The 11,039-nt window shown below is 32.9% G+C and overlaps 1 protein-coding gene across 1 annotated transcript; it reads right to left on the reverse strand.

Moving 5' to 3' along the window:
* Window positions 1-3,562: 3,562 nt before the first annotated feature.
* LOC145124372 (putative sucrose-phosphate synthase 1) lies at window positions 3,563-8,360 on the reverse strand. Its single transcript, XM_079059693.1, has 13 exons — window positions 8,024-8,360; window positions 7,711-7,800; window positions 7,212-7,453; window positions 7,055-7,118; window positions 6,285-6,983; window positions 6,096-6,206; window positions 5,824-5,955; window positions 5,565-5,741; window positions 5,433-5,486; window positions 5,296-5,358; window positions 4,334-5,221; window positions 4,127-4,254; window positions 3,563-4,057 (listed from the first exon to the last, which is right to left on the reverse strand). The coding sequence occupies exons 1-13, from the start codon at window positions 8,201-8,203 to the stop codon at window positions 3,778-3,780; spliced, it is 3,108 nt and encodes a 1,035-aa protein (XP_078915819.1). The 5' UTR covers window positions 8,204-8,360; the 3' UTR covers window positions 3,563-3,777.
* Window positions 8,361-11,039: the final 2,679 nt, after the last annotated feature.

Below are 11,039 nucleotides of genomic sequence, written 5' to 3' on the forward strand. Positions count from 1 at the left end.
GTCATCTAAGTCAAGACCAAGTTGTTGAGATAAACCTTTGGCTACAAGTTGACCTTTATATTGACCGAGCTTGCCAATATTGTAAACATGTGTCAGAAAAGCCAACGAAAACCAACAATGTTGGTGTGGGAGGCGGTAGGACAAAATCCTAAGTGTGATTATAGAAGGAGGTGTCATTTCAATATCCATGGAAACTTTCCAATAGGGATCATAAAGTGCATGGGCATTAGAGCTAGGAATGGGGAACATGTCAAATGTGTTACATAAGTTTAAAATATATTGAGGTTTGAGAGAGTCTGTGTGTGACTTGTTTTTCATATGGTGACTGGTGTGAGGAGCAGAAAGAGGAGCTTCAACAAGTGATGAAGTAGGACTTATTATAGTAGAGAAAAAGAGAGATGTCATATGGAAGGGAAGCTCGAGACACTTGAGGGAAGAGAGGAAAGGTACAAACCCAAAGCGGCAACATAGGGATAAATACCCTTAGAATATACAACCTTGGTCAATGCAAAAACATGTTCGGATGAGAGATAAAGAAAGGTGACGACGAGTCATATGGGATGCAAGACTCAAAGTCAGACAAGGTAGCCGAAGGGTGGAAAATGGAAATCTTTGTAAGAAAAACAATCATCATCAAATACATGACAAAAGTTTAGGACTCTTTGTGTAGGGAGATCCAAACATTGGTACCCACGGTGATCATACATAGGGCCAAGGTACATACTATGCATGGAGCGTCAAGACAAATTTATGAGGGAGCGGTCGATGTAGTATTAAGGTAGTGGAGACATTAAACACTCTTAAGTGTGTGTAAGAAGAGATAAACCAAACAAACAAAACCTCAAATGGGGTTTTAAAAGCAAGAGTAGACGTGGGAAGCAGGCTAAGGTGTTGTTTGTTTTTTCAAAGCGAAATCAGCTGAAGTCTGCGGACCACATCTGCAACCCTCTATAGTTGAAGAGCTTGACCAAACGACTGCAGCTTGTAATAAGAAGTCTGTTTGTTTTTTAACCTCTACAGACTGTTGCAGTAAACTGAAATTAACTATACAATAGTTAAAATAAAATCTAAGTAAAAATTTTATTTAGTTTAATCATATGTAAATCAAATATAAAGATCATTGTGATGATATGATTTTTAATGAGGTTTATATAAAAGAATTAAACATAATATTTGGTAAATAAAAATAAATAAAATTGTTAATTTAGCTAAAAAAACATGTTCATTTTTGTTAAAATTTTGAAGACAATGATTATTTTTCCGGTTAACTTCAATAAATTTGGTAATTTTAATGATTAACTTTATAATTTATTAATATTTGGTTATATAGACAATATAACACAAAAAATATTTATATAAAATTTACTAAACAGTTTTGAAATTATGTAAAATATACTCCAATTTTTTACATATTCTTTAAATATTATTAAAATAATAAACATGTTGAAAAAAAATTAAAACAAATCTAAATTGAATGATATAATTTAAAGCAAGTGAGAAGTGGTTTGAATGGGATGGTCCAGTGCTGCGTCACACAGCAAACGCACATCAATTTTTAAGTTAGAAGTCTTCCAAAAAACAAACAGTTGCAAAAGGTCAAGTGTTGCGCATGTGCTGTGCGGCGCAGCAAGAAGTGGTTTTTCTGAAGAAAAAAAACAACACCTACGGGTGTGCACAACATCAATGAGATACTCAACCCAAAATTTTGGAGAAAGAGATGCATGAATAGGTTGAGTCTGAAATAATGTTATTGACTTTTCAAGTGGTACGTTTTATTTTGTGATGCGTAAGGGCAAGAAAATCATATTTTGATGTCATGAGTCACCAAATAGTTAAATAAGGTATGATTATTAAATTTGCACCATTATCACATTGAAATAGTTGAATGTTTGACTGAAAGTTGCAAAACACATTAAAAACTTCAGACTTTGAACGCAAGTGAAACAAACAAAAAAAAAAGAGAAAAATAATCAAGAAACAACACATAATATTTTTAACCACATAAACTTGGAACATGTAGTTTGTGAATGAGTTGAAATAAGCGTGTAGTTGGTGAATTAAAATTAAAAAAATGTTAAACGATAGTGTTTTCCAAGTTGACAAACATGACAAAATAACAAATATAATAATAAAAAGCCCACCTATAATAGAGGGATTCTAGTTAATTGGCGGCTGCAACATTAGAGTGAGATAGGAGAGTCCACGGAGAGATACATCCAAGGCAGAGGGCAATGACAGTGATGAAGGATGGCGGTTGCAAGAACTTATGATCGAAAAAAAAAACAATGAATGATGTAATCGTCGACAGAACAACCACGATGGAATGATCGGAGAAGTGGGCGGCCGTTGACAACGTGCAACATTGTCAACGATCACAATGATTGAAGAGCAAACAACGACGCTAGCACAACAACAATGGGACCGATAGGGTTGTAAAAGAACCAAGCGAACACGAACACGAACGGGAGCTTGTTCATGTTTGTTCGTTTAAGTTAGTCGAACGAATACGAACGGATAACCGAACGAGTTTTCTTGTTCATGTTCGCTCGTTTAACAAGTTACATTGTTCATGTTTGTTCGTTTATGTTCATGAATATGGTAAACGAACATAAATGAACAAAGATAAACAAACATAATTGAACCTATATGAACATATAATATGATAATGTAATCAAACACAATTAAACATATATGAACATAAAAGGAACTTATATAAACGAATGTAAACAAATGACATAAACGAACGTTCACGAACATAATTGAACGAACGAGACCATTGTTCATGTTCGTTCGTTTCATTATTTGTGTTCATGTTCGTTCATTTATTAAATAAACGAACATAAACGAACTTCCCACCGAACGGTTTACGAACAATTCGTTGAACGTTTACAGCCCTAGGGACCGATGACGAAGCAACATCCCAATTGTTACATTGATCATTAGATACAAGACGAGCAATCTTAAAAAGTTTGAGAAAGACGAAATGCATGTTCTTGATTGAAAAGTTATGAGGAATAATTCAGAGTACAAAGTTTGAGAAGGACGAAATGCATGTTCTTGATCCAAAAGTTATGAGGAAGAATTCAGAGTACATCGAGACTAGCTTCCAAACCAAAAGAGACTATTTTTGTTCGTAGTCATGATTCCACCACAAAAGTGATGAGTTAATCGGCCCGACTCAATATCATGTATGATAACGTGGAAAACCAGTTAAGGTTGGTATTACATGAGCTTTATATAAATAGATACATATGTCATATGAAGGACCCTATATTATACAATGTGTACAAATAAATATACAATATTTAACAACTTGGTTTCATGTATAATAAACACTTTCAAATAATGTATAACCAACCACTTTTAAATAAGTTAGAAGAAAATAACTTATTAAAACCTTCTTAAGTCAATAATCACTTTTTACTTTATTCCATCCATATACTAAATTATGTTTATGAACAGTACCATAAGTACCTTAAATAAGTAATCTCAAACACCCTATTGAACATACAAATATATAATTTTTAGTTGTTTATATATTATTTCATTAAAAAGAATAGTATAAAAAAAAATCAAAACCATATTAAACCTTCAATACTCAGGTAAAAATATTAAAACCGTTACAAGCGGAAATACAGTATTCGCCTCATTTATATAACTTCTGTACAAATCATATCATATATTTTTTTCCTTTTTTCTTATACTTTGATAAACTCATAAAAAGTATATTCAAATTTCAATGAAAACATATCACCTGTAAAGTCATGTCTTTAGTCTTTACCCATTCAGAACTCCAAGTTTTCCCAATGAAGCACGAATATCACCACTGCTACACTCTTCAGATGTCTGAATGATATTACCACTTTCAGTAGGAATAACGTCTGAAAGCGGATAGACTCTATTCGCATGAAGCTGATTGCTGTTACTGTTTCCAACTCCTTTCATTATAACCACCTTGTGGACCCCACCTAGAAACCCTTCATAATCTGTGTCCCCACTTTCTCCAACAAATACCACCACTTTTGATAACTCCATACCCCACCTTAGATACAAGTACCTGAATTATGCAAATACTTTTTATAAAGATAATTCTTTTTAAATAATAGAATAAAAAAATAATAAATACCTAAGAGCTTGAGAACGGGATGCAGACACTGGAATAACATTTATTTTCCTTCCATTTTGGCAATAAATAACATGACAACGAAGAGCTTGAATCCTCATTAACTTTTGAAGCTCCTTGACAGGTGGCACCTACAAATACAAATTCAACCACTCAATTTCATTAATTGGTTAACAAATCACAAATACGAATTCATTTAAAAAAACTTACTAATCCAGGTTTGTGAATGTTAAAAGCATAACAGTAATTCGTTGTGACTTCTTCATCTTCTGTAACAACATGTTGTTCACTTTTCTTCTCAGCTTTTTTATCAATGATAGAAGACGCCCATTTGACCAAAGTCTTCCGAAGTCCTTCACCTCCCCATCGATACTCAATATGCGAATGATAATATAAATCAAACACAAACGGATTATCTTCAGAATGAGAAGAAGAATAATACAAATCCGCTCCACTATTACAAATAAACGCATCAAAATCCGCAGGATTCACCCCTTTCTTCACCAAAAACGAATGAACTTCCGCAATTTGTAACGAAGTCGCCAAAATAAACCCAATCGAACCTTCTTTCTTCTCCTTATCAACCGCCTCAAAAATCTTCCTAACATTTCCGAAAATACCCTCCACGTCGTCGTCGTCAATCGCCACCACAAATATATGCGTCCTCCGTCTCAACGCCGGGAACTTCGGTTGCTCCGGATTTACCTTCGCGATACTTTTTGTGTACGACAAAACAGCGTTTTCTAATTTACTATTTCGGTCCTCGGGGTTTATGGAATTACCTTTTTCTCCCCCGTCCATTGAGAACTTTAGGTTTAGAGAAATGTCTTGCATATCGCGTAGGGAATCGCTTGGTGAATCGGATTCTGAAGTTTCCTCATCGTCGTCGTTTTTTAGCCACCCGGGGTGACGTGGCTTACACGTGGCGATACGTGATAGGTAGGTTTTGCAGTGTTCAGTCCATGAAAAGAGATGAATGTTTCTTAATCCGTTTGACCTACATTTTGACCAAAGTTGTTTGTCTGCAACGAGTTTTAGTAAAGCATCCGCTATTGATTTTTGGTCATGTGGATCGATGAGTAAACCATTATCAAGTACCTAAAAAAAAAAAGTTGACTTTTTAAATATTCAATAAAAAATGAAATGAAAATAAATATTTAAACGAGACTGACCCGATGTATGTCTACTGGGCCTCCGTTTTTCGTGGCAACCATTGGTAGCCCATGAGCAGCAGCCTGTTTTATAAAAAAATAAATAAATAAAATTGGTAAGAAAATAAAAAATGGTGAAACTGTGAAAGAAAAGATACCTCGATTAAAGTGAGTCCAAATGGCTCAATGAAAGCTGGATTGATGAAAACACCCTGAGAAAACAAAAACAAGTTAAATAAAACATGGTGACATTATGTTTGTGTGAAAAGACGAAAATGCCCTTGACATACCTTGGTTTTTGCTGCTAATCGGTATATATCAGGGACATCACTCTGTTTATGATGTTTAGGGTAGGCGACTTGACCATAAAGATCATATTTATCAATCATTTTAATAATGGAAAGAAGCATTGAAGCACTTGTGCTTGACATTTCATCAATGTTATCTCTGTTACCCATAATTAATGTCTGCAAAAAAAAAGTATTAATTAATCACCAAAAAGATTCAATTTCAATAACAAATAACAAAAGGGTAAATATGGAAACATACAAGATTAGCAAGCTCTCTTAATGGGCGACACTCCCCAAATGCTTTAACCAAAGTTGTAAGGTTCTTTTTGGGATCTGGTCTAGCAAGTGCAAGAATCATGGGCTTACGTGGATTGGTGAAGAATCGCATTATCTGTATGAAATAGCAATGATTTTTTTATTAATAAAAAATATAAAAAAAAAAAAGGATTTTGAGTGATATATATATATATATATATATATATATATATATATATATATATATATATATATAATTTGGTAAAGAATTGAAACCTCTGTCCAAATAGGTGGATCTGGAGAAGTCTGATGATCTTCTGATCCTTCATTTTCACCATCCACATCATGTGGAACAATATGATTAAACTCCATCCCAGGTGGAATTACCTATCAGTAACTAAAATGGTTAAACACAAAATGTACATAATATTGGATTATGGATCAAGGGTATTTTTGGAAACTTACAACCATACGAGGCATGAACCTTCCATAACAGCTAACATTCCGTCTGATCCTAGCTCTAAGTTTCTTTTCAAGCACAGGGTCAAAACCATCATATAATCTCCATTGTTCATCTATCTCTTGTCGAGTGCTTGTTATAACAATCTCAGATGCATCAAGACTATTCTCTTCACCTTCAATTCTTCTCATGATCTTATAAGTAGCATTGATTTCATCTTTTGTTAATCTCCCCTGTCTTAAAAGCTGTTCTAACTTATCTCTTCCAAGTGAATGACCAGTAAAAAGCATGGGAACATTTAGGGCACCTGACAGCCTGGCAGCTGAGTCACCAGCATCAGCATAATGTCCATGAATGGCAACAGGCCACACAGGGTATCCACCACCAACTTGCTCACCCAAAACTTTTGACATCTGGATGACGTGTCCAAGTGCTCCATCAACAAATTCAGGGATGTGGGGCCATAGAAGCTCTTTAGGGACATATTTGTCTTTTGGACCAAATGGAATACGGATTATATATGCTCCACTACTTTCTCCTATTTCATCTGTCATTCCATCTGAGTTTCTTGGAGATAACATTTCTGTTGGTTCTCCATAACTCCAGTCTACTTCTGGTGAAGCTACTTGTCTTGTAAGTAAATCAACTCTGTAGACACCTGGCATTGACGCTAATGCCCTTGCTAGTTCCACTACATACTTCACCTGATAGAGAATTTACAAATAATTACTTCAAAAAGGAACGAAAAGGTAAGACTGGAATTACTGAAATGTACCTGTCCACCTGTATCAGAATCACGACCTAGCTCCATGTTTTCACCACGTATTAACCCATGAAGACTGTAACATAAGTACATATGTAGGTTAGTTGATTGATAAGGGTAAAGAGGGAAAAAGAAAGAGAGAGGGAGATGATTGTGATTGTGATTGTACCTTATTAATACAAGATAGAGTTTTTTCCCCTTTTGTGTATTGGCCCATGCTTCCATGGCATCCAAGGAGGACATTCTGGGCAAACGACCTCTGTGGCTTTCACCATGAACAGATACATCGTTGATGTTTTCTCCTTTTTCCCCTTCTGATAAGTCTTCTGACATATCTGCAACTGCTTCTCTGCGACCTTTTTCACGTTCAATTCGGCGTTTGGCCACTCTATGGTTTTCCTCATTCTCAAGCTGATGAACAGAAGGAAGATGTTAACAAAGTTGGAAACAAAAAGGTATGAATAGTTTTTCAGCTTATAATTATGTAGGAAGTTCATCGATCTACATATGTTATAAGCCTACATTCGTTTTTATGGATGTTATTAATCACCAACAGTTCACACAGATTGTTCAGATGAAATTCACCTACTGAATCAACACCTAATTGCATAAGAAACAAATTTGAGGGGAAAAAAATTAACAATTAAGTAAATAAAAGTTGTAAAAACCTGTTTTTTCTGGCGAGCTAAATTCCAAATCCTCCAACACATATTCTCAAGTCTGGTGTTCCTCTCTTGAGGACTCCTCGTCGCTTGGGCCTGCATATACATACGACGATGTTTAATTCCCAATTCCAAAGAAAAAAAATAAACAAAGCAACATAAACACACATAATACACAATACACAACACACAATACACAATACACACCACGATTCGATTCAATTCGATTCCTCCAAACGAAGTTAAAAACATAACAGAAGTACAGGACAATAGACAGACACATATACAGATTAATCAAAAATCAATGAATCGGACTTACTTTAACCCAGGAGCGATGAAGATCAGTCTCATCGAAGCCGATAACGTTATCAACGAAGTAGCGTGTCGGGCTAAAACGGCCTCTTTCACGAAGGAGCAAGGATGATTTTTTATCATCAAGTCCAGGACCTACATCAAGTATGGCTTCCAAGTAACTGTTTATCCAATCGTTTCCCGCCATTAAACCTCTCTTCCACTCTGAGATTTGGTAGAATTGTGTGTGTGGAGTGAGAGATTTATGGCTGGATTTGTGATGATGTTTGGCGAATGAGTGATCTTACGAAAATTTGGAGAGGAGAGAGAATCTGATACACGCGGAGGACAGAGAGAGAGCTGGAATATAGCGGAATAAACCGGTATAATTATAATATTATTATATTATTATATTATATAAATATTAATATTAAAAAATATATATATATTATGGTATTTTATTTGTGCTTTATTCTAAAATGTTCCAATTATTAGTGTGACAAGTGTTCGGCTGTGATATTGTAACATGTCGACAACTATTATAACCTAATTCAATAATTTATAAAGAAGACCTTAGAAAAATCCAAGTTAAAGCTATAAAAATTATATTATATATTTTTCTTAAAACCTTTTGTATAAATTATTCGTATCCTATGTGCTAAAACTTTAAAGAAAAAATTTAAGGTCAGTCCTATGAGGTTATTGTACTGCATTAATAGATATTTTAATGAAAGCATGTTTATATATTATGGTCTTAATGAAAATACATTGTTGTAAAACGGTGACCAATCATTAGCTTATGCAAAATCTAAGAGGGTGTTTGTGAAAACTTTTAAAATAATTTTTTTTAACTTTTGATTTTTTCAAAATGTTAAAAGTGTGAAAACTTGTTTGGCAATTATAAAAGATCTTTTACAATGACTGAAGAAAAAGTTTTGATTTTAAAAGTCAGAATTTGTGACTTTTAGTGACTTTTGGCTTTTTAGCATTTTCAAAAGTTAATCCAAACATATTTTAAAACCTATTTTTAGAAAAAGCTATAAGTTAAAAAGTCATTTTATTGAAAATGACTTTTTAAGCTAAAAAGCAATCCCAAACACCCCCTAAATATAATTCAAAATCCAAATATAATTTTGACAGACGACAAAATTTAAAAAAAAAACATATTTTTTATAAAAATAAATATATTTATATAATAAAAATAAAGATAAATCTTGAAAATTACATCACATAAAATAATAAAATAATGTTTTTATACTTCAATTTTTTTGGATAAAAAATTAAAAACGAAAATATTTAATGATGTATTTTAGTTTGAATATTTTAGATAAATTTAGACGATAAAAATTATTTATATATTAAATAAAATATATTTGCTTGATGATTAAAATTAATAAGTTTTTTTATATAAATATTACATTTTTTATGTTTTAGTTTTTTGCATTTTTATTTGATTTATGATAATTAATACAAGATTTATTAGAATTCTTCTAAAGTTCACAAATGATCCTTAGACGAAATTTCACAAATGGTTCTTAAAAAAGTTTCACAAAATGTCAAAAATTGTCTTTATCCAAAATTTCCTCAACTTAACGGGTCCATCTAATGGACATACATCACAATGACCATTGGAGTACGATGTTTCGTCTGAAGGGACCATTCATGCAAAAAAGGGTTTCATAGAACTGTTTTGGGGACAAAATCAAAACCATAAGAACTATCCGTGAAATTTTGTCTATTATAAATAATAATGAGGAGAACTTAAAGTATAGAAATAACAAGACCATAATAGAGATGAAAATAACATTTGATATAACACTTACTATAGAACTTAAAGTATAGAAATAACAAGGCCATATAGGGAACTTAAACTATAGAATAACAAGATCATAATAGAGAACAAAAGAACATTTAATATAACACTTGTGGCTATTTGATAGTTGTTGACTGAGTAAGACCTGAATGAGTCAGAACCTGACTACGTTAGGAACTCTGACTGCATCTGCTTCTGAAACTATGTTGTTTGATTACGCATCCGACTGACTGTGTTGGATGTTGAAAATGACCACTCTACCCTTATATTTTATTTTGTGCTAAATAAAATCTATCTATAATAGAAGTAGAATATTATAACAAACAAATCAAAGAGCTTCCATCTTATCATATGTTCATGCTTAAAAGAGCTTCCATCTTATTGGATGTTTCCTCAACATATTTATACAAACAAATTCTATATAAAATGACAAAATCATGGAAAAATAACATTATTACTGCATAATAAAGTTCTAATAATTAATGTGTCCGCAAGATCCCTTCACAATTGTATAACTCTTTGCTTCATGTATATCTTCCTGTGTGGTTCCCATTTTCAAACAACTTGAAAAGCAACTATCATCAAAGGACTAAAACCGGCACAAGTACTTGTATGGAAATCAATGACAACATTACCACTAAACACTGATATGGGCGTTCTTGGTGAGTTTTTTCATCAACACCCATAGTTGAAACTCTGAATCCCTAAACACAACAAAGAGCAACATGCATAAGTACTTGTATGGAAATCAATGAAACCATTACCACTGATCTAGGGAACAAAATTATTAAATAGTTAAATACTTTGTATGGAAATCCAAAATCCACCATAATTACAATAGTACAATCGAAATATTTTAACAATAGTACATGAAGCTCATTCTTATATTTCCTCAATAAATCAGTTAAAACCAAATGATCATTAACTCAAACATATACAAAATCAATAAAACCCAAATTACATTACACTTTAAACATAAAAAATGATCAATTTCAAATCTGATTGACATTGATAGAGTAACACAGGAGATGTTGTGGTGCTAAAACCAATGACTAATTTCTAATTTTCTATGTTAAAACCAATGACTGATTTCTCATATGAAAATTGCAAATTCATATTAACTTGATATGATCTAATATCTTAAAAACATAATAAGTAGGGAACTCAATCTAATATCATAAGGAAGAATAATCCAACAAGAATAAGAGGAAACAACAAAGAGAGTTCCAAT

Source organism: Lactuca virosa, chromosome 7, assembly GCF_052849685.1.
Source record: "Lactuca virosa cultivar CGN04683 chromosome 7, Lactuca_virosa_CGN04683_v6, whole genome shotgun sequence".
Lineage (NCBI taxonomy): Eukaryota > Viridiplantae > Streptophyta > Magnoliopsida > Asterales > Asteraceae > Lactuca > Lactuca virosa.

What these genes read in the sequence shown, in the direction of transcription:
- LOC145124372 (XM_079059693.1), bottom strand. Translation starts at nt 8,203, where the DNA reads ATGGCGGGAAACGATTGGATAAACAGTTACTTGGAAGCCATACTTGAT. An exon ending in TAAGAGAGCTTGCTAATCTT is followed by an intron (nt 5,742 to 5,823) that starts GTATGTTTCCAT and finishes TTTTTTTTGCAG; the next exon opens with ACATTAATTATGGGTAACAG. An exon ending in GCCCAGTAGACATACATCGG is followed by an intron (nt 5,222 to 5,295) that starts GTCAGTCTCGTT and finishes TTTTTTTTTTAG; the next exon opens with GTACTTGATAATGGTTTACT.